General features: G+C 36.6%; 1 protein-coding gene across 6 annotated transcripts in view; it reads right to left on the bottom strand.

The window, feature by feature from the left end:
- Positions 1-24895, bottom strand: part of LOC117315470 (talin-1-like) — a 103058-nt gene that overhangs the window by 38414 nt on the left and 39749 nt on the right. For 4 of the 6 annotated variants that reach the window (XM_033869673.1, XM_033869672.1, XM_033869671.1 and 1 more), the window contains exons 3-24: positions 24225-24402; positions 21477-21618; positions 20869-21026; positions 20415-20574; positions 19848-19952; positions 19050-19217; positions 18567-18782; positions 18064-18177; positions 16889-17020; positions 16589-16717; positions 16167-16280; positions 15810-15923; positions 14450-14797; positions 13578-13805; positions 13024-13143; positions 12525-12696; positions 11361-11526; positions 10850-10943; positions 10577-10666; positions 8807-8812; positions 5308-5430; positions 4904-5047 (exon numbers count right to left, since the gene is read on the bottom strand). In XM_033869673.1, the coding sequence (XP_033725564.1) occupies positions 4904-5047; positions 5308-5430; positions 8807-8812; positions 10577-10666; positions 10850-10943; positions 11361-11526; positions 12525-12696; positions 13024-13143; positions 13578-13805; positions 14450-14797; positions 15810-15923; positions 16167-16280; positions 16589-16717; positions 16889-17020; positions 18064-18177; positions 18567-18782; positions 19050-19217; positions 19848-19952; positions 20415-20574; positions 20869-20957 (2832 nt within the window). In that variant the 5' untranslated portion in view covers positions 20958-21026; positions 21477-21618; positions 24225-24402. Of the gene's footprint in view, positions 1-4903; positions 5048-5307; positions 5431-8806; positions 8813-10576; positions 10667-10849; positions 10944-11360; positions 11527-12524; positions 12697-13023; positions 13144-13577; positions 13806-14449; positions 14798-15809; positions 15924-16166; positions 16281-16588; positions 16718-16888; positions 17021-18063; positions 18178-18566; positions 18783-19049; positions 19218-19847; positions 19953-20414; positions 20575-20868; positions 21027-21465; positions 21619-24224; positions 24403-24895 lie in introns of all 6 variants that reach the window. The other 2 variants (XM_033869674.1, XM_033869670.1) reach the window with 2 other exon arrangements.

Genomic DNA, 24895 nt, shown 5'->3' on the forward strand with positions numbered 1-24895 from the left:
ACTCCCTGGGACTCTTGGTTATTGAGAAGAAGTCGTTTAAAGATTTTAGCCTTTTTGACTCCTGTGACCTTGAATGAAGATCAAGGTCATTCATTTGAACAAACTTGGTAGCCCTTTACCCCAGCATGCTACAGGCCAAATATTAGGTCTCTGGGACTGTTGGTTATTGAGAAGAAGTCGTTTAAAGATTTTAGCCTGTTTGGTCCCTGTGACATTGAATGAAGGTCAAGGTCATTCATTTGAACAAATTTGGTAGCCCTTTACCGCAGCATGCTACAAACCCAATATCAACTTCCTGGGACTCTTGGTTATTGAGAAGAAGTCGTTTAAAGATTTTAGCCTGTTTGGTCCCTGTGACATTGAATGAAGGTCAAGGTCATTCATTTGAACAAACTAGGTAGCCCTTCACCCCAGCATGCTACAGACCCAATATCAACTCCCTGGGACTGTTGGTTATTGAGAAGAAGTCGTTTAAAGATTTTAGCCTTTTTGACTCCTGTGACCTTGAATAAAGATCAAGGTCATTCATTTGAACAAACTTGGTAGCCCTTTACCCCAGCATGCTACAGACCCAATATCAACTCCCTGGGACTCTTGGTTATTGAGAAGAAGTCGTTTAAAGATTTCAGCCTTTTTGACTCCTGTGACCTTGAATGAAGATCAAGGTCATTCATTTGAACAAACTTGGGAGCCCTTCACCCCAGCATGCTACAGGCCAAATATTAGGTCTCTGGGACTCTTGGTTATTGAGAAGAAGTTGTTTAAAGATTTTAGACTTTTTGACTCCTGTGACCTTGAATGAAGGTCAAGGTCATTCATTTCAACAAACTTGGTAGCCCTTTACCCCAGCATGCTACAGACCCAATATCAACTCCCTGGGCCTCTTGGTTATTGAGAAGAAGTCATTTAAAGATTTTAGCCTTTTTGACTCCTGTGACCTTGAATGAAGGTCAAGGCCATTCATTTGAACAAACTTGGGAGCCCTTGACCCTAGCATGCTGCAGGCCAAATATTAGGTCTCTGGATCTGTTGGTTATTGAGAAGAAGTTGTTTAAAGATTTTAGCCTTTTTGACTCCTGTGACCTTGAATGAAAGTCAAGGTCATTCATTTGAACAAACTTGGTAGCCCTTCACCCCAGCATGCTACAGGCCAAATATCAACTCCCTGGGCCTCTTGGTTATTGAGAAGAAGTTGTTCAAAGATTTTAGCCTTTTTGACTCCTGTGACCTTGAATGAAGGTCAAGGTCATTCATTTGAACAAACTTGGGAGCCCTTCACCCTAGCATGCTGCAGGCCAAATATTAGGTCTCTGGATCTGTTGGTTATTGAGAAGAAGTCGTTTAAAGATTTTAGCCTTTTTGACTCCTGTGACCTTGAATGAAGGTCAAGGTCATTCATTTGAACAAACTTGGTAGCCCTTCACCCCAGCATGCTACAGACCCAATATCAAGTCCCTGGGTCTTTTGGCTATTTAGATGAAGTCGTTTAATTTTTTTTTAGCATATTTGACCCCTGTGACCTTGAATGAAAGTCAAGGTCATTCATTTGAACAAACTTGGTAGCCCTTCACCCCAGCATGCTACAGACCTAATATCAACTCCCTGGGACTCTTGGTTATTGAGAAGAAGTTGTTTAAAGATTTTAGCCTTTTTGACTCCTGTGACCTTGAATGAAGGTCAACGTTATTCATTTGAACAAACTTGGTAGCCCTTCACCCCAGCATGCTACAGGCCCAATATTAGGTCTCTGGGCCTTTTGGTTATTGAGAAGAAGTTGCTTGAATGGAAAAGTTGACGCCGGACGGACGGCCGGACGGCCGGACGGACGGACGACGGACGGACGACGGACGCCGCGCCACGGCATAAGCTCACTTGCCCTTCGGGCAGGTGAGCTAATAAAGAAAGAAGATATTGAAAGATCAAAAGGGAGAGTGATCAAAATGATTGACCAATCAGTAACATCGTTACATCAATGCCTGGCCATGAACAATCAGAAACATTGTTACATGATCAACGATTGGCCTTACTCCATGAGTATTGCAGCACATAGAAAGTGATTTGGACTTTCTACTCATTTTCTTTTTTTCTTCTCCATGGCATGCTGGAAGCTAGAATCAAATGTAACATGGTCTATCATTGGTGAAGAACATGTAAGAGTAAATGTGATTGGTCGATATTTGTATCTCTTGACAAAAACAAGACAACTGCAGATCTAAATCATTCAGTACAAGACTTGTTATTGGTCAATATATATATTCAACCTTTGATACAAGACTTTTCATTGGATAATGAATAAAAATAGAATTTCACACATTGACTGTCTCCCAACATTGCTTAAATAAAAGGGAAAACAATAAACTGCAAAAAAATCTGAAATCAGGAAAAAAAATCTGAAAAAAATAAATAAATGAAAAATAATTGAACATTTAAGGAAGTGCCAGGGAAAGTGTGTGGGTTGTGACACAAAGGAGGGAAGACAGGTGTGAAATTCTCCGAGAAAGAGTTGAGAAACATACCTGACTTACACAAACCACCCCTACTGGGCAAAATGGATGAATCCACTTTGAGCCAGCAGACCTGGATTATGTACAGATGAAGTGGTCTGCTAATTAAGTGAACAGATGTGGAAAATATTTCTTGGCAAATCTTCTTGTTTGATGTGCGAGTTGTTTGAAGACAATATTTGTTTTAATTAAATATTGAAAATCAAAACATTTGCCAAGAATTGTTCAGTGATTACAAACACTGGTGGCAGGGTGAGGTTGACTTGCTCGTTACAGTGTCATCTAACTTCATTTATTTAACAAAGAAAAAAAAAAGAAAGAAAAAATCCATCATAAGTTACATATAAAGAGAGAAATTATTTGCAACACAATCTGCAACCATATGTGCCTTAGACCCAGAACACCAGTGAATCTTGTATAAATACACAACAACAACAACAGCAATAAAAAATCTGACATTCCTGATAAGTAAATAACATATCTTTTGAGCATTTCTGATTAAAAGCATTTAAAACCAAAAATTTGATGTTACTGTTGAAATTTGCATCTGTTGAATTCAATGTTACAGTATACATTAAATAACTTAACCCCAAACCATGCGGTTTCTTTTTGGTTAAGTTTACCCAAAAAATTAACAAAATATTATCCTTTTTTGAAAATCAAAATCATCACTTCAATATGTCAAGACATGCAGTTTGTATTTCTTTTCACACCATATCATCAAAACAATTTAAAATTAGTTTGTAATAATTATTCTGATTTTAAATCTGAAGCATCTTTTGAAGCAAATCCTGGAGACTGTTGTAATAGCTTGAGCCACATTGACAATTTACATCAACTTTTAAAGAAATCTAGTCTTAAAACAATTAAAACTATGAGAAATGACCAAAAATTGCAGTTCCTGATTAAGAACAACAAAGAAATATCTCAAAATCAAATAATAATAATAATAATAATAAAAGAATATAGTAAAATTAAGTTAAAATATTTTAGAATTTTAAATATATTTCAAACAAACAAAAATTTTAATTTGGAGAGAAGGAACAATTTGCCTAAAATTGATGATTTTTCCTCAACTTTTTAATCAATTTTATTAAATTCATTTAAAACCTGTGATCTTTTTCCATCTTAAGTATATTTATTTCATAAAGATATTTTGAATCTTAAGGAACAAATCAACCTCTTAAAGCACAAGACGAGACAGCGTGTTTTGTTAGGGTGTAGGACAAACCTAGTGATAAGGAAACTAAATCAACTAAACAAGAATCGAATGAAACAGATGTGGTGGGACGCATCAAAAGCTACAGACACTTCAAGAAACTGGTAACTAAAGTAAATTTCACAAATAAATCAAACAAACATGGCCTAACGGACACAAAGAGGCTACAAATATATAGATATATATGTATATCTAAACATGGGCAGGTCACTAAGGCAACAGTCTCCATAGTTACATTCAAATGCATAAGGTCAGAGGTCGAAGGTCAAAGATCAACCTACCAAAGACCTACAATTCCATTGGGCATAGTACTTTGGTGAAAAAAAGAAGAAACACAAAATAATTCAGTTTATTAAATAATTGTCTTCGTAACTTTACACATACATAAGTACTTCTAAATCTATAACAATCAATCACTTTATTTATTATCATTATTAGTAAAATGGAGATATTTACTCTCATCAGTTAACTTTACACAGTTGGCAAAATTTTCTTGCATTAAAACAATTTATTGAAAATTACATTCTAATTTCCATTACAAAATACAAAAATTTCCCTCCCTCATTGACTTTCTGAAATGTCTTCTCCCTTATTTTTAAATAATAAGTGCTCAATCAAAAGTCTCAACTGCTGAATGTTGGCAGATCACAAAAGACACAGAAATCACATCTTGTGGAATGATAACATAAATTTTGAACACAAAAAATGGCAGACAATTCTGTAACTATTTGTACATTATTTCTCCATCACTGGTGATAACTATCAGATGTCAATCATAAGCTGAAAGCTTGTGGTCCTTCAAATAAAGATGAAGTTTACCATATATACCTGTATATCAAGTTCAATATCCTCCAATGCTGCTCTCCTTTGTTCCTCATTATAGGCCAACAATGGCTAGCAACATGGAAAACCAACAACCAACAGACATGGAGTCAATAAACAAGGGAGATAACTGATGGGTGTAAGTCTACCAAGGGAGATAACTGATGGGTGTAGGTCTACCAAGGGAGATAACTGATGGGTGTAAGCCTGCCAAGGGAGATAACTATTGGGTGTGTAACATTCACTAGCTGATCAAGCCTATTAAAGACAGGAGTAAACAGCAGCCAAGCTTAGTAGTCCAGTGTTAGGCTGCTGTACATTAGCATTCCCTCACATAGAGGTCAAAGGTCATAGCTACCTGTTGTTGGGAGCTGGCTGGGTTAGCTAGATTTGAACATGCCGACTGAATGGCTTGATTTGCTCTGGCGAACTGTGATTGGTCGACCAATCCTGGTCGTCCTGGTTCTGAATTTGGATCAGAGACTCCAACCAGATAAGCAGCCTACAACATATAAAGTAGACAGATACAGAGAATATCAGACAGCTATTGTTCATTTAAAGATTCTGTTTCTCCTCAATCAAGATGAGTCAAGATTTCCATTTAAAGATTCTGTTTCTCATCAACCAAGATGAGTCTAGAGTTCCATTTAAAAATTCTGTTTCTCCTTACCTGAAATGAGCCTAGATTTCTATTTAGAGATTCTATTTCTCCTCAACCAAGATGAGCCTAGAGTTCCATTTAAAGATTCTGTTTCTCCTTACCTGTGATGAGGCCTCAGTTAACCCACACACAGATCCTGCGAAGTTATGTACAGCTACACAGAAGTCTTCCAGTTCACCCTGCTTGGCATGGTTTGTAATCCCTGTCATTGCTTCTCCGAGAGCCTGTCAAGAGAGAACAGAATGCAACATTTCCATAATGGCTAAAACATTGCAAATCTTTTCAAAAGTAAACAAAATCCATGTTTAACAAAGTTAACATGAAATTGAGATTAACTTCTTGACATGTTATGAAGGTATTAGGGTATCATACCACCACAATAAAAATACCCTGACTTTGTTTTCTTGTCATACAGACTTGTCGGTAAAGATAAGGAAAATGAGTATTTGAGCTACATGTTAACTGAACAAGATTATGCATATGTGCAAGCAAAGCATGATCAAGATAGTTTGATACATTTTCAATAAAAGTTTAAAAGTTTGTTTTCTTAAAGGAAGCAAATTGAATATAAATGCAAATATCAATATATTGAGAAAAGAAAAATGATGTTAGCAAAATCACCATAACGAAAGTAGATGTTAGCTGTTAACGTAAGACTATCCTGTTAACTTCATACTAAAACTCAAACAATTCTTATAGAACTAAACAAAGGTCAGATCAGACAGAAAAAGATGATGGTAACTCAGCTGTTAAGATGACAAATATTTTTAATTTTTTTTTGTTAAAAATAAAAGTACAGTTAAACATAGTAATCTCATGCACAATAAGAAACATATTCATGCTGGAACGAACAGAAAATTTGTGTTTTATGAGAACAGATTGTGCAGGGTATGTGAGTATGTATGTGGTGTAAGTGGTGACTTTAAATGTCTGAGTATGTCTAGATACCTTGGGGTAGGGAGCCGAGGATGAAATCAGAAAAGCAGGAAGCCAAAATGGCCATTAGGAAAATCAGGTATCAGAAAGGGATCGGGGGCTTGGACCCTATATTAGAAACAGGGGCCATGAAGAGGTAACACATAGGGGCTCAAAAAGGGGGAGAAATTTCCAAATTTCAAATACAACAAAATGAATAAAATTTAACACTAATGAGATTGATAATTTCTCTAATTTCCATCTTTGTCTGTTGTTAAAATCAGATATCTCTCTTTCTGATGTTCCTATCGGCTCATGATAATTGTTTACTGAACCAAAAACATCTAAAATGATATTGTTTACCAGTCTCTATTTTGATGTTTCAGGCTTTTCACACTATGATTCTCAATTTAATACAAATCAGATAAGATTGCTTCACTGGATTTTAAGTTTAATGCAAGAACTGAACAAGATCGTCTCCAAAATATGATAGTGTGAAATTTCCCATATTTTTTATCAATGTTTGCCAGGATCAAGTTCTGACTGGGTTCATCCTTAAACATTCTTCAATTTAAGGACGAATCCTTATTGACGCAAAATTTTCAATAGGAAAGCATTATATTGGATTTGAGGGGAAAAGACCAGCATCTCGAACTTCAATTAAATTTTTTTATGCATTTTTATGAGAAATTTAAGAATATTGTAGAAACTGGCCTGGTCATAATTCAATTCTACTCTGTGCTTTGGAGATGGGCAGGTGTACAGTGCTTTTAAGTAAAAATAATGGATGGCAGGTTGTTTATGTTTGTGTAAAGTGGAAGTAACGAGAAATATCTCTGCTCTAAAAGGAAAACAATAAACAAAAGGATGTAAACAAAAACAGAACTGAAAGTGTTACCCAGATATGCCCCTGGAAAATGTCTTCAAATGCTACACATCACAGATGAAGGCTCGAGTAAACAAAGTGTGTTAGCCAAAGAAAAAACAGAACACAATAAGTATAAGCCAATCAAAAATGCACTCACAAGACAAAAGATGTACATAACATTCAACCAATCAGAAGTAATGTTACAAACATAAGCCAAAATATCATTTCATTAGCAACAACATAAGTTTCACTGATTACATTCAAGATAATTCAAAAATATCTGAAGATCAAATATTCCAGAACTGTTTAATTCTAATTTTAAAACATGCATAGAAATAATGTTTTCTTTTGATCTATATGTCACATGTTAAAAACCAAACCGGATTTTCAAAGTATATTGTGTATAACTCAATCATTTAAACACACAACCCTATTTGTAGTATGTGATCTCTTTCAGGTTAACACTCATATAGTAGCAGATACATTTGAAATATTTTGACTTGAATTTATTAAGTTATGAAAATTAAAATTGTTAAATACAGTGGAACTTCGTTAACTCGAAGTCGACGGGACCACGAAAAAACTTCGAGTTATCCGAGTGTTCGTATTAAGCGAGTTATCGTTTTTGGTGAAAAGTTTGGTCAATATTTGTCAACATTATATAATCATTATAACTTCGCTCTGTCGCTCATCAGTTTAGTGTGAAGACTGGTCAATACATGTAAATATATATGTAATGTTTCGTTATGTCACTTGTAATTTGGTGTAGTTTTGCCGATATACAGTCACGATAAAGTTTCTTTCACTTAGTCACTTCAATAACGATCTGATGTGCAAGTCATGTTTGCAAACGGTAAACGATAAAACGGAATTCGACAAAATAACAAGTTATTAATGTCAAAACAAATAACCGTTTAAGTTTAACACAGATTGCATACAAAACGTAACAGAACCATTACCTTTTATTGGACATATATAAAATACTGTTTGATCGGCCTACTTACTTTTTATTGATAACCACGCCATTTCCATGTGTATTAGCACCGGAAGTTGGGCTGCGCATGTGCGTATAAAATGTTACTGTAACTGAGTTGGCGTTTTATCCGATTTAATAGACAGCACTGACCGTTACAGTTGTACTCTGAACACCTCGGCAGTAATTACGCTATTGTTTCAGCAATTTAAAGATTTAATAGGCGCCGGTGACTGTGTCATTTCTACACCTGTAAAAACATCAGCCGGGTAGATCTACCGGTGTGTCAGAGATTAGTTCCGCTTGAGCGGACGGGTAGATGAGTTGTTGACTATCGTGTGTACTGATATCGGCGACCGCATTTGGAAATTACCTGATGTAAGTAAAGCAGTACTTTTTATCACCAAGACTTGTTGTTATTAAGATTCAACCGACAATTTCTTTTATGAATTTATGAAACACTTATAATAGCATGTAGGTTAGTAGTGCCGATAGGTTCAGTATTACAAACGGAATTTAACAAGTTAGCTCTTAAAAAATGTCGGCGTTTGCCACCGATCGACGAAAATTATACTTCGAGTTATTCGAACATTTCAAGTAGGATTTTTATTGTTGGGACCAAATTTTTACTTCGTATTATCCGAGTTTTTCGAGTTATCCGAATTCGAATTTTCCCAGTTTTTTTTACTAAGATAAAGAGAGAATTCGGCCGGGACCGGCGAGGTACTTCGAGTTAAGCGGGGTATTCGAGTTATCCGAGTTCGAGTTAACGAAGTTCCACTGTAGTAAGAAACAAGACACATATTATTGGAATACAGCTTTAAACATGTACAAATAGTTTTACCTTGTTCTTCATGGTTTGGTAAAATAAAAAAATAACAAAATTCACAAAATAAAAAATTATTGACAAAAAAACTCCCTAAAACTAAAAGACGTCTATCCATGTGTCAAAGTAGATCCAAATGCATTAGTAAAGATGAACATGGCAGAGAGATTGTTCAGTTTCTGAGACAAGAAAATATATTAGCAAGATTCTTCAGTTTGAGATGCAACATCCGAGCACATATCAACAGTAATGAGTAAATAATTCAAGCTCAATTTCATCCAACTGTCACCCTAAAGTGATGAAGGTTTTCAGTATACTTGTACAAAACGAAATCTTAGCAAAGCATTTCTTACAGAGATTCAGCAGAGCTATTTAACATTCATGATGCTATGAATGCCAATTTCATTTTACATACGTCCTACTTAATTGTTCATTAGTGGTGAGGTGTTACAACAAATAACACATCCACTTTTCACCAGGGTAAGTTAGGGTTGAGGTCATTAGCCCAACCATATTGGTTTTCCTCAATGTTCCAAGCCCTGATTTCATCAACGTTATCAATATTAAGGAAATTCCTCAGCCTTGAGTTTTTCATAGGAAAGCAGTATAGGGCACAAGGAAAAATTTATAGGGAACTTTCCAAATTTCTATGGAAAATTTCAGTTAATGAATTTTCTTAAGTTAAGAAACATCAAATAAACAGGGTCAGTTTCTATACAAGACAACGTCTGACCAATATGGGTTAACAAGATTATAAATTCATATAACTTGTTTCACAACTGTTGTAAAATAATGTAAAATTTATTACAGCATTTATATTGATATGAATGTCAAACAACTCTGCTGAACACCTACATCCAGATTACAAATATTTAGATGCTAGTAATTTCATCAGTATTCATAGTTGTGATGTTAATGGTCTCTATAGATATATAGATTAAAGAAAGACAAAACCAGTCAAAACTCACACAAACTCATTTCAAAGCAGATACGCTTTACATGAGAGGTGCCCTATATCAATCATGCCACCATTTCAACATAAAGCTGCATTCGCTACATAGATACAATTCCTCAAAATTTCATATACTTTAATGTAGCAATAAAACAATGTAGAGTCTTTGGTTAAAAGAGAAAATTATATTAGCTGATTAATGGGATAATTAACTTTTAATATTTAAATTACGGCACTCTCCCCTTTTCTGGAAAAAGGCGGGAGTGCACATACAGGGACAGGTGTGCTTGTCAGGTCGAATATGGTAATAGTAGTTTCCTGCCTTTGAAAGAGTTTCAGCCCTTTAATAAGACTAAATTATATCCTGAAATATCTTTAATAGCAGGGTTTCTCCATTCCATATTATGCTGCAAAAGTAAGCGATCTGTAAAGTCATTGTCGGAAATGACATTGGAGGAAATTTGGCTGTTTTGTTGGATATAGTAGGATAGTACATGATGTTGTTCAAGTTACTGGTCTGTGAAATCAGATTTCACTATATTTAATTATTAAACTTATAAAAAGAAATAACACTTCCTAACTAATTAATGGAATTGTTAAACACTTGCTGTAATTAAAGTAATGAGTTCAGGTCCTTGACAAATGTTTGTGTTATAATATAATATATTTGAAAATGAGATTTTCAGCAAAATGATATTGGTAAAAATCCCCAAATTTACCCCTGCGATACAAATACTCCAACACATAGTAGCTGATACCTGTGACAAAAAAACCCAAAACAAACAAGGTCAAGCACTAGCCAGTACACTAAAACTAGGTCACAGTGACCTACTTACCTTTGATTTTTCCATGACAGATTCTAAACACTCAAAGTAGGTCATGTCAGATACTGGTTCGTTAGCACTGTCGAGTAGACTCCTCATAACCTGAGGGACAAAAAATCAAATTTCTTGATAATGTCTAAGGATATGATAATCAAGGGTATATTTGATTTTTATTAACAGAACTATTTTCATCGCCCGCCACATATAAGATTTTGTAGCGCTAAATAAGGTTACAACAGTTCCAGTCCTATGTATTTGTAAATTTAAATGTTTTACAGACCGTACCTCAATCTGACGTAGAGCATTGTCACATTCCTTCTGTCCAGGGGCAGATACCGTACAGATGGTGATGAGCTGATTAATGCTCTCAGTCACAGACCTAAACACACAAAATAATACACCTAACACACAAAATAATACAAAAACATGTAATTATTGACTGATTAATGCTCTCAGTCACAGACCTTAACACACAAAATAATACTAAAACATGTAATTATTGACTGATTAAGCAATTCTTAAGAATCCAGAATGAACTGGACATCTCAATAAAGCCTGCTTTTTTTGTTTTCTCTCTGTGGTTGAATATTTCGTAATTACAACATATTTATCATTTATGTGTATATTCAGACTTTCTCTATTTCTTAGAAATGACCATGTGCCAGAAACATATCCACAGTGAAAAAGCCAAAATTAGATGCAGAATCAAAACCATGAAAAAACGGTTATATGTATATAGGAATTTTACACCATTTATTTAACAGAGACATCACACTACTCTAATACCCTAAGTTACCTGGCTGCCTGTTGAAGCAGATTTTTAGCATTTGGTGCATTGGGGTCGGCAAGTACAGATTTCGCAGCCAACAGAAGTTTACTGGAAACCATGGAAACACTCTTTAATCCTCCAACAATTTGTGATTGTGTTTCTGTGTCCTTTGACTTGCCAGCCATGGTGAGACCTGGAAGTTCAGAGACATTTATACTGTAGTGAACTGATAACAGAGATATTTATACTGTAGTGAACTGATAACAGAGATATTTATACTGTAGTGAACTGATAACAGAGACATTTATACTGTAGTGAACTGATAACAGAGACATTTATACTGTAGTGAACTGATAACAGAGATATTTATACTGTAGTGAACTGATAACAGAGACATTTATACAGTAGTGAACTCCTAACAGAGACATTTATACTGTAGTGAACTGATAACAGAGATATTTATACTGTAGTGGACTGATAACAGACATTTATACTGTAGTGAACTCCTAACAGAGACATTTATACTGTAGTGAACTGATAACAGAGACATTTATACTGTAGTGAACTCCTAACAGAGACATTTATACTGTAGTGAACTTATACCAGAGACATTCATACTGTAGTGAACTGATAACAGAGACATTTATACTGTAGTGAACTGATAACAGAGACATTTATACCGTAGTGAACTCATAAAACTTGTTATTCAAAAGAAAAATGTCTATAAAGCATACATATCATTTTGCTACTTTTACACTAATGAAAATACAGATAAAGTAAATCCTGCCCCAAGTTAGTTAATTCAAAAATCATTTAAATGAGGAACAGGGTGGTGACAATGGCCCACCAGGTATATCAAGGAGCATCAATCACAACTTCATATGGCACAAGGAAATATAATATTTCCCAATGTGTTTTGTTTGCTGGTATTTTTTTGTCCCCTGAGGAAAAGTCTCTTTGTAGTAGTTGGTGACTACCTCACTAACACACGGGAGGCCCGTTGCATGCCACCTAGAGCAATTAGGGTAAAGCACCTTGCCCCAGGACACGACCATGACAGCACGGACTGGCCCATTTATCAGCTTCCTGAGAGGCACAAACCAACACAGATAGGGAGCCTCAAACCACACACCTCGAATCTTCACCTGAGGTTACCGTGGCCACAACATTGACCAAATTACAAAAACTCACCTGTCTGTACAAAAGTATGGTAGGTACTGCTATATCTGTTGGAAGAGGTTGCAAGTTCTTGAGCTGTACCACGAGACGAGGTGACTATGTCGCTCGCGGCCTGGTTCAGGTGCACTGCCGAGTCGTTCATATCGCTCTGAACCTCCGGAAAAGACTTAGATGAACTTGGAAACTGAAACGTGATATTTGATACATTATGATACAAAAGCTATATAAAATGGGAGAGCTGCTGACTTGTCTAATGAACAAGCACAGAAAAAAACTCTAAAGATAAAATAACTTATCGATTTCCCTGATGAGAATATATCTTTTACCATAATGGCAGATTAGTTGGGACTTAATTTTAAATGTTTTTTGTAACAGCAGAAACATTTTTCTGTCAGGAGTTAAAAGTCATAGAATTACCATAGGAAAGATTGGAGAAAATTAATTTGAAATTCTCAGTTGTAATTTAAAGTAGAAATCCCGAAATCATGTTTATCAGTGACCTTCACCCTACCTCTGAAGTTGACAGGGCTTGACTGGATTCCATGATATGTCGGACAGCATTGTCCACATCTCTCTGTCCAGGGAGACAACTCACACAGTTGTTGAGGGCATTTGATACCGCTTTTGCAACCTGATCAAATATCAATCAAAATAAACATTATCAATAGTGAAAAAGAATATCTCCGTAATGATCTTGCTGGGCCGTTTTGTGGTGAACTTAAGGATATTTTAACTTTTATTTAGCAGAAAACTATATACAATTCTTATCAAAATTATTTCAAAATCTGACTGGAAAGACCTTGTGAAGTAAATGATCAGGCAAGCTCCATTTCAGTAACTAAAGCTCTTACAACTTATTCTTTTTCAACTTTAGTTTCATGATATGGTTTGAAATATTTAAATCAATCTTTAAACCCATTCACTAACAACATACCTGCCGACTCTTCTTACTTTGAAGGAGAACTTTATTCTTGACATAAACTATCAGTAAATCGTCTTTTTTTACCCAAATTCCAAAATTTCAGTTGCCGTTGGTTATGGTCAGTATGCTACACTCATTCTCACCTGGTTGAGTCTGGCCTGGTTGTCGGGATTGTCGGGGTTATTGAGGGCTAGTTTAGCTTCCTCCAGTAATCGTGTTGACTTGTCGATTACGTCCCTTGCACTGTCAATGACAAGCAACTGTACTTGTCGGTCTTCAGTCGTGGCAGCAACTCCTCGTGTGGCATCGGTCAAAACCCTCATCACATTAGCTGTGTCTCGGGCAGCTATTCCTACATAGTTATCATTACCCTGTAAAGGAATACAGAATCCATATAATCTGATAAATGGTTTTATGGTGACAGTTTTACCTCTACTTTCGATTGGCGACATCTCAATGAATATATATATATATATATACTTCAAATTTTCCTTTTTTTAGACCAAGCTGGGGATAGTTGTTAAGGAAGCCACTGCTTATATTCTTGATTTATGTGAAAGCAGTAACTAAATGTAGTGATTCACACCCAAGAAAATACGTATTGCATTGATTCCTATTTACACAATTTTTATGAAAATGCGTTTGAGTACAATTTTCACTCTTGCAATCAAATTGTAAAAGGAGGCCTAATGGACCTGTATCATTCATTTGATACTCATTGCTTTGATGAACCTCTAAAGTTCAATTGATAAAAAGAAATTGTTTTGGTGTTTTAACAAATTTTACTCCTGTTGTCTTGAATATGGGTAAAGATAATTTCTTTTTGCAAACTTTTTTGTGCTCCTTATCAGGAATCTTTCAGACAAATATCACAATTCTAGACATTTTGGTGTATCAAATGAAGCTGTTTTAAGGAAACAGTTGACACTAGATGACAAAAGACGATAGATGTTAGACCTCTTGCCATTTGAGATGTGGGAATTATATTTGTTATATGTTTAAACAGACGATGTACCTGTGAGGCTGCAGTGAGAAGCTGAGCCATGGCTGACCCTACAGACTTGGAAGTCGTTCCTAACTTCTGAGCTGATGACTCTGCTGTTTCCCCTGGTAAAGGAACAAGCCCGCCCGACTCAGCTGCCCTTCGGTACTCCTCTAACTCTTTGTCAAGGACAGTTAGATGGTCAAGGGCGCTGTCCACTTCAAGTGATCCATAGGCTTCCTGTGCCCTGGCCGCTGCTGTCCGGAGCTCAGCCAAAGCAGTGGACATGGCCTTACAACTTTGGTTCATGTTCCTGGCTGAAGCTTGGTCGCCCACAGATGGTGCGGCGGCATTGGCTGACGACACCAGACCACTGGCGGGCTGTAATGGTCAAAGATAGAGAAATATATATTACTGGTCAGTAGAAACAATCAACACATTTCATTGGTTACGATAAACATATCGAAGTGATCTGTAACATCACACTAGACACAAACTCTAGGGAAATAGCACAGCTTGACCAATTTATGCTTTTGATCCTTTCTGTATATCTGTATCATGGTCTGGAGGTGTTATTTCTACCTGTATAAAGCCAGACTTGTATCATATTTTTACCTGTATGCAGTCATAAGGCTGAAATTTTACATGTACGAAGTCGCAAAGCTGAGATTTTTCCTGTATGAAGTCATTAGGATGAAATTCTACCTGTATGAAGTCACAAAGCTGAAATTTTACCTGTATGAAGTCCTGAATAGCATTATATTTTACCTGTATGAAGTATTGTCTAGTGTTATATTTTACCTGTATGGAGTCCTGACTAGCCTTGATGAGGTTGTATTTTTACCTGTATGGAGTCCTGACTAGCCTTGATGAGGTTATATTTTTACCTGTATGAAGTATTGTCTAGTGTTATATTTTACCTGTATGAAGTCCTGACTAGCGTTATATTTTACCTGTATGAAGTATTGTCTAGTGTTATATTTTACCTGTATGAAGTCCTGACTAGCGTTATATTTTACCTGTATGAAGTCCTGACTAGCGTTATATTTTACCTGTATGAAGTATTGTCTAGTGTTATATTTTACCTGTATGAAGTCCTGACTAGCGTTATATTTTACCTGTATGAAGTCCTGACTAGCGTTATATTTTTACCTGTATGGAGTCCTGACTAGCGTTGATGAGGTTATATTTTTACCTGTATGAAGTATTGACTAGTGTTATATTTTACCTGTATGAAGTCCTGACTAGCGTTGATGAGGTTATATATTTTTACCTGTATGGAGTCCTGACTAGCGTTGATGAGGTTATATATTTTTACCGTTATGGAGTCCTGACTAGCGTTGATGAGGTTATATTTTACCTGTATGAAGTATTGACTAGCATTATATTTTACCTGTATGAAGTCCTGACTAGCGTTGATGAGGTTGAGTTGGGCCGAGGCACTATCCGTGTTCTTTATGGAGCCCTGGAATCCCTGAACCAGTCGGGGCAGCTGTTCATTTACCTCCTGCAGACATAAAAAAATTGTCATAACATCAGCCAATGTAACACCCAAATAAAACAAGAATACTGGCAATATCAACTTAGCATTTAAGAGTAATCCAAAGTACTCCACTTTTTAACAAACTGGGTATTAAAGATGTACTATGGGCCACAACTCTCATGCTCCATCAAATCATGGGCTGTAAAACTTACCTATGACCTTTAACCTTGATGTTATACATACTGCATCAATGACCTTTGACCTTACCTTACAGGACTGTGTCAGCTGTTGCTGGGAGACGGTGTTGGTGTTAGTCTTGTTAGCAGATGACGATGCATTCACCAGCTGTGTGGCGGCTGTGGCAGCTTGTCGAGCAGCATGCTGGAAACAGAAAAATGAAATGTTCTGGGATTGTACAATTTACTGAATATTGAATGAATCTGCTTCATACTGCTTTCTCATGATTCTTCAATGATGCTCATTGTCAAAGAGAAAAAGGTAATTCTTGGTTTTTTTCTAATTTATAGCAATTTATTAATAATTTTCTATAAAGATAAATATATGTTTACACATGTATAACTCGAGTCTGAATCTTATTGTAATCATAATGGCAAAGAACAATATTCAAAAAAACAATATTAATTTTTATTCAAAATAAATGAACAATTCTGTAAAAATATATAGCCCACCTCTAGTTTCATAACAATCCTTTTCTTCAGTGCGTTACTTGCAGCCACATTGGTGGCAGACCTCAAGTCTTCAGCGGCCGTTTTCAGGCCGTGTTGTTGCATAGCATCGTTAGGATTAGTGGCACATCCCTATCAGAAATAATTAAACATTCACGTTGTAATTCAATAGTTTATCAATATTTATTTTTCACAAATGAAGAAATTCTTACGTTTTCAGTTCTTTGTAATTTCAAAATTTCTTGGAGAAAAAGGTTTTTCAAAATTAAAATTATTTCAGCTAAAATATGAATAATAATTTACCTTGGCCGCCTCTACCATCTTGGCTGTTGCGTCGGCGAGGGCCTTGGCTGCGGCCAATAATCTCTTCTGTGTGTCCGTGTCTGAGTGTCCCTCGGCCTGTTCTCGTATGGCGTTTACCAGGTTAGATGTCGCCTGTAATAAAGTGAGATCAATGATCAAATCATCAAATTTACTTATAATTCACTGAATAAACAAGAACACACCTACAAGGTATCTAAAACAAGGTCTTGCTATATAATTGTGACAGTATAAGGTTTTACTTTATAATGGTGGCAGTATAACAAGGTTTACTGTACAATGATGACAGTATAACAAGGTTTACTGTACAATGATGACAGTATAACAAGGTTTACTGTACAATGGTGGCAGTATAACAAGGTTTACTGTAAAATGGTGGCAGTATAACAAGGTTTACTGTACAATGGTGGCAGTATAACAAGGTTTACCGTACAATGATGACAGTATAATAAAGTTTACTGTACAATGGTGGCAGTATAAATAGAGGTTACACAACGAGTGGTTGTTGGATATGGAATTTATTTCACACGAGTAAGTTATTTTTTTAAAGTTACAAAAGACACGAGCTTTAGCGAGTGTTTTTTGAAACTTTTCAAAAATAACTTACGAGTGTGAAATAAATTCCATATCCAACAATTTCGAGTCGTGTGACCTGTTTCTACCACAATAATATCGGCTTGGATCAAAGGGAAACGTGGCCAAGTATAATTTCGCGTATGCAAATAAAGTGTACCGGTGACGTCCGGGACCCGGTGACGTCCGGGACCCGGTGATGTGACGTCATTAGATTATTGATGACGTCAATAACAATTGCAGCTTGGGTCAAAGTTCACCGTGTTAGCCAATCAAAATGCGTACAGAGTTTATACCACGTGTGGTATAAACAGATTGTTAATCAACAGCTGTAATGATTAACTGATGGTCTGAGAGTTGAATAACACAGGGTATTGTGGTAGAACAAGGTTTACTGTACAATGGTGGCAGTATAATAAAGTTTTACTGTACAATGGTGGCAGTATAACAAGGTTTACTGTACAATGGTGGCAGTATAACAAGGTTTACTGTACAATGGTGGCAGTATAACAAAGTTTTACTGTAAAATGTTGGCAGTATAACAAGGTTTTTAATATATGGGACCCCTGTTACATTGTACTAACCTGAGCTAACTGTCGTGCTTGTTTGACCATCTCATGGGCGTCACCGACAGAACTGAACAAGCGGTCAGTCACAGTCAAAATGGTATCCACAGCAACCTCGTGTGAATCTGAAGCCTGGAACAAGGAAATACACAATTCAATGAAGAGAATAAGAAATAAAACCATTCAAAACAGAAAGAAAATTTACCCACAATTTCTATGATTTCAGGAGTGAGAGTTGGCATTTCAGCTTATCATACTAAAAACAGAAAGATGGGTTATAGCCAGAAATCTCGGGTTGCCTTTACTCTCAGAAAATCCATTAGGTTATCTCCCTTTGATAATGATCCCAGTCCTTTGTAACACTTTTCTTCAGTTATTTTAACAAAATCTGTGATATTACTCTTCACCTTTGTTATGCCTACTAGCTTGGCCCCATATTTACCTGGGCTGGTTCGGCCCCCCCATTTACCTGGGCTTATTTAGCCCCCAATTTGCCTGAGCTGAAACTGTCCCCTATTTACCTGAGCCGGTCCTGCCCCCTTTTTGATATGTTCCAGCATGTCAGTAAGGGCCTGTGTGACAGCAGTGGCAGCGCCCCCTAGGTCCTGTAACAGTTTGTCCTCCTTGCATGCCTGTTGGGCGGCCTCCACGATCCCCTCCACAGAGCGCGCCACCTGTTTGGCTGCATCAATCAGCTGCTCCTGACAGGCCGGACTACTTATAGTCGGGGCTACAACCTGTCAACAGTGGAAAAGGTGAGAATTCAATACCTGATCAACAAACTGTCAGGTAACCCTAACAGGTGAGGATTCAATACCTGATTAACAAACTTTCAGGTCACCCAAACAACTGTGTGTCTCATTTAAATATGAAAAAATTTCAATTAGAAATGGATCCCATTCTATGGCCCCAAAAAACCCTCAGAAAAAGCCTGATTTCTATAACAGTAAATATGTAATACATTTTTACCCTAAAGATCTGTTATCATGGTCCCTTGTACTAACCTTGGTACATGACACCAGTTGAGATGTGGCCAGGGCACAGCTTGTCGCCGAGCTGATGACCTTGTCACGCTGAGCCTGATCCTCTGTTGTACTGGCCACATTCTTAGCCTTCAGAACCAGCTGGGCAGTCGCGTTGGCAACAGCCTTGGCCAAGGCCAGCAGAGTTTCCTAGAAACAAAGATAAACAGATGTTAACTAAGAATTCTAAAACATACAGAATCGGTTGTACAAGTCAAGGCAATTATAAACTAAAACCAGAATATGTCTGGAAGACATAAATGCCCCCGCTGCCATTTCACACCCCAAAATCTCAGCAGTTCCTGGATTAACTGGTTACAATACGTCTGAAAAGGACGGGACGGATGGACGGATGGACATGAGTAATACTATATACTGCTGCCACCCCACCCATTTAATGGTGGGGGCATAAAAATGGTATATATCTGACCATTTTTTTTATATTTCACTTTCATCAAGAGATAGCTCTGTTAGATGGGATTTATTCTAATATAAGCTCGAACAAGCAGGCTGGGTATTGCTTTAATGTTTCTTAAAGACCCCAACTAAAAATAGTAACAGTGATCTTGACCTTGACCCAAAAACCCTGAAACTCAAAGTCTGATCTGTAGCTACTCATACTAAAGTTACATACCAACTTTAACGAATATACTTTGAAGCATGGCAGAAGTGCAGGAAACTGAATGGACACACTGACAAACACATTGGACTGATCCTTGATATCTATTTGAAATTTTGTATTATAAAGTCTCCATTCCATCATAAAGGTGAATTTTTTACCTGGTAATGTCTGTCCATGTCGAGGGCCGATTCTCCCACACCCTCCATCACCTCCTGGCTTGCCTCGCCCACAGTCTTGGCAGCTGTGATCAAGTTTTGTCTCGACTAGAAAAAAAAAAAAAACAGTTGAAAATAGAGTAGAATGTGATCAACAGTTTTAGATGAATGTTAAGATGCTGTATTAAAATAGATTTTTAAATATAACTGTTACAGGGGATCATAACATTCAAATTGTAATGTGAGCCATTAACTTAATACAGTGAAACCTGACTTTACAGGCACTGTTTGGGACATAATCATTGTGTCAGATATGACAGTGTGACGATGAAATCTGATACAGGATGCCGGTAAAGTCAGTGTTCGGTAAAGTCAGGTTTTACTGTAATAGTGTACAAACAACAATATTTAATGCAAAACAGGAAAGATTCACTTTTGTAAAATTATTATCATTATTTTTTGGGGTAAAAACAAATTTTAACGCTATATGGAAAGATTCACTTTGTAAAATTGTTATTTTCTGGGTGAAGTAAAACTTGTGATATTTATCCTCGGGCGTAGAAATCTTACATCTTTAGAGTTTGGTCCAGGTTGTGCAGCACTCAGGAGGTCGGTGAAGGCCCCAGCCAGCTGTTTAGCGGCATTAAGGAGTCTGTTTCTGGAGTCATCATCATCTTGTAAAGCAGCTACCATACGAACATCGTGACTGAAATCTCCCATGTTGGATGTGCTATTTACGAAAATTAAAAATATTCATATCACACAAATTTCACGATGCCTTCCATGATCTCATAGATTAATTTCTCAACAATATCAAAATATTTTCAAAACTTTTAACTTTTAAAGAAATTTTTGTCTCGGAAAAAGTTTAGATTTCACAGTCATCTAGGAATTAGAATTTTAGAATTTTTGCACCTACATTCAAGCAATGGCTCGATCTTTTCAAAATTTTATCTTTTAAATTTTTGTTTTAACACTTTGCATTTCACAATAACCCAAACCTTTAAAGAATTTGTTGACTTACATTTGAGCAACTGCTGCACCAACATTATCAGTGTCAGGCTCATCATCCCCGGCCGACAGTGTAACCAGTTGTGCCGTGGCAGCGTTCATGGCCGCCAGCTGGGCGCTCACTTTCTGTCGGGACAGGTCTAACTGGTTCTGTCGCCATTTCTTGGACGCCTGAGATATTAAAAAATGTTTTTTTTTATTCCAGATGGATTTTAGAGGGAAAAAATGTGTATACCATCATGACATTGGTTTAGGAATGTGGAAATATTCTTGGGTTTCTCCAGGTCCCCCCAGCATATAATTTATTGTTCAGATTTTCTTTTCCTTTAATCTCAAATTTCATTTAAATAAATAACAAATAGATACCAATTAACGTATTGCCAAAGAGTAAACAATTTCCACAAAAGAAAATACACAAGGCCACTGTAGTTAACTGTATTAAAAATTTCAGACTTAATGCTGAGTAAACAGTGTAATAATTCTCTGGTAATCAGATATCATTCCAATAGAATTTATCACATTTAATTACTTTTCCATGATCTACTAAACTGAAACATGTAAATTGAGTTTCCATGACAACTGGTGTCCAGAAATACAATGTTTTGTGGACTGTGTACTTACAGCAGTCGTCTCCGAGATGAGGGAGGGTCATGCCACTGTCGAGTGTAGATTCGTCACGTTTGATTGATAACACACCCTCATCAATCGAGGAAATGAGGGCACGTTGTGAGGATGTTAGCGTGAACTCATGGACGCCTTGACTCTGTGTGCAGTAGAAACAGGTATTAAAACTATGATAATGAAAATTCTACAACATGTTTATTTCTAACACTAAATGAACAATCCAAGCACAATCAGATGTCTTAACTCAACAAAAAATGTTAGATAAAAATATTCAAATCTTAGAATAAGAAATTATTAATGAAAGTTTACAAGACAAATACTTTTTAAATATAAAATGTAACATCATGTATGACATGTAAAAACTGCAATTAAAAAAATTGGAAAATGATGGAAAGAAAAGGAGAATACGAATATTGTTTTCATAGTAAATACTATGGAAACTCTTAGGAAAATATTTATCTAAAACAATACAAACATTTACAGTTATCAATATGTTTCCTGAGGATAAAAATTAAAATTAACATTATATCTGCTCTAAATAGCTATTCTTTACAGGCACAAACTCAAACATGCAGGTCCCAGGCAACCACTTATTTCATGGATTTTCAGAATTATTGGAAGTATTACATTTCTCCCATTTCTTCTGTAGAAGATTTTGTCAGGAATATTTACATTTATTTTCTATTTTAACAGATTTATTAGGCTGAAGATGTATACTAAATTTTGCACAAAAATATCTTAATTCCAGAATATACAGCAATATTCAGCATGCTTCAAGACTGAAACCAGGATAAATTTTACGAAAGATTATTTTCATAGTATATTGAAGTTCCCTCATTTCTAGCCCTTCCTCATAGCCTTAATGTATCAAATTTAAAGACATTTATTCACGCGTCTAATGGGGACAGAAATCACACAAAAAACAGACAAAATGCAAACAAATATTTTCACTAACTTACCAGGTTAATATGTAATTCTTAAATAAGTTGCAAACAAAATGAAACTGATATTTTTACTAAATTCACAGGTTAATACCTAATTCACATATATGCTGCAAACTAAACAAAATAAAATAAACATAAATAAATAAATAAATAAATAAATAACTGTTTAATAAGAAATAACTAGAATCTATAACCAGCAAACTTGGTATAGCCGGTACAAGGTTAGTATTGGTACACAGGGGGTCAAGCACGGGTCATTTACCTAGTAATACCTGTCAATCAAACTCAGAAACAAATCAGACATGTAGGATTTATAATTGCTCCCACTCCTCAGAAAAATACCTCATCACATCCCTCAGCATCTCTGATGTGCCCTTCAGTAGTTTGCATTATACCTTATCTTTTCTCTATAATTTTTTTTTTAATTTTCCAATAACCCTAATTTTGCCAGTAACCTTTTATTTCCCAATAACCTTATATTTCCCAATAACCCTATATTTTCCAATAGCCCCATGATTTCCAATAACCCTATATTTTCCAATTTTTCCAATAGCCATATGATCCCCAGTAACCCTATATTTTCCAATACCCCTATTCCAATAACTTTTTCACTTCTCCCCATAACTCGATCCTGAATTATTCTCCTGTATTATCCACAATTCGTATTTTCTATAAATTATCAATAACTTTTTAACTTTATACATGGAAGCTTGCCAAAGGCTCATTATTATTTTCTCTCTCCAATCTCCACTCCTGTCAATGTTCAGCTCCATCCCATCTATATTCTGCCTCCTTTCTCTTAGCTCAGCGCCATGTCAAAGATAAGTTTCACCCTAGAATCCATCCCATCCTCTAAGTAAGCTCTGCCCCTTGTCAGAGCTCAGCTATGCCCAACATATAAGCTCCTCCTCTGTCAAAGCTTAACTCCGCCCCCGGCTCTTTCCCACCCTCTATATGTTTAGAAAGCTCCTCCCTCTGTCAAAGCTTAACTCCGCCCCCAGCTCCTACCCTCTACATGTTTAGTAAAGCTCCTCCATCTGTCAAAGCTTAACTCCGCCCCCGGCTCTTTCCTACCCTCTACATGTTTAGTAAAGCTCCTCCATCTGTCAAAGCTTAACTCCGCCCCCGGCTCTTTCCTACCCTCTACATGTTTAGTAAAGCTCCTCCATCTGTCAAAGCTTAACTCCGCCCCCAGCTCCTACCCTCTACATGTTTAGTAAAGCTCCTCCATCTGTCAAAGCTTAACTCCGCCCCCAGCTCCTACCCTCTACATGTTTAGTAAAGCTCCTCCATCTGTCAAAGCTTAACTCCGCCCCCAGCTCCTACCCTTTACATGTTTAGTAAAGCTCCTCCATCTGTCAAAGCTTAGCTCTGCCCGCAGCTCCTCCCCCTGGCTCCTCCCTTACCCTCTACAAGTTCAGTAAAGCTCCTCCCTCTGCCAAACTTTACTCCACCCCCTGGCTCCTCCCTTACCCTCTATATGTTTAGAAAGCTCCTCCCTCTGCCAAGCTTAACTCCGCCCCCAGCTCCTACCCTCTACATGTTTAGTAAAGCTCCTCCATCTGTCAAAGCTTAACTCCGCCCCCAGCTCCTACCCTTTACATGTTTAGTAAAGCTCCTCCATCTGTCAAAGCTTAGCTCTGCCCGCAGCTCCTCCCTCTGCCAAGCTTTACTCCACCCCCTGGCTCCTCCCTTACCCTCTACAAGTTCAGTAAAGCTCCTCCCTCTGCCAAGCTTAACTCCGCCCCCGACTCCTCCCTGACCCTCTACATGTTTAGTAAGGTATAAAAACTTGTCACACCTGGTTGTTTTCATGCCTCACATGCATTGAGTTTGACACCTGACTCGACTGCATTGAGTCCATTGATCCTGAAGAGAAATTTGAGGGCCCAACTCCTGACCTCATGACCCCTGGCATGGCAACGGACATGTGATCAGCATGGCTGACCTTGGCCTGGTTTTGTTTGATGATAGTAGCTCTGAAACACAAGAAATGGATCAATATCACTAAAATGTCTTTAATTTGGACATTAAAGAAATTTTTAGCTTTTTGAAATAAACTTCAAATACCACTATATCTTGAAATCATCTGTGGTCCGAATCAAATGGGCAGGATCATTACAGGATACTAAAATAATATGTTTTGAACTGCAATAGATATTGGTGGTGTTTCTTCCACACAATTGAATGCCAGATCAATATGAAAATCATTTTTGTTTACATTTATCATGATACTTACAGCCTGCCATTTTTTCATATTTAGGTAGTGAAAATATTCTTACAAAATATTACTTTAAATGATGTAATTTTTTCAATCTTTTTATGATATATTAATCTCATTGAAACTTCACAATGTGTAATAAAAAAAAAGTTTCCAATTTTTTTTTTGTGATAGCACACCTACAAATCACTGTTATTTATAAAAACTGTAAAGACGATATCAAGTCAGTCAAATGCTTAAAACAGAATATG

The sequence above is a fragment of the Pecten maximus genome, chromosome 17 (genome assembly GCF_902652985.1).
Source record: "Pecten maximus chromosome 17, xPecMax1.1, whole genome shotgun sequence".
NCBI classification, from domain to species: Eukaryota; Metazoa; Mollusca; class Bivalvia; order Pectinida; family Pectinidae; genus Pecten; species Pecten maximus.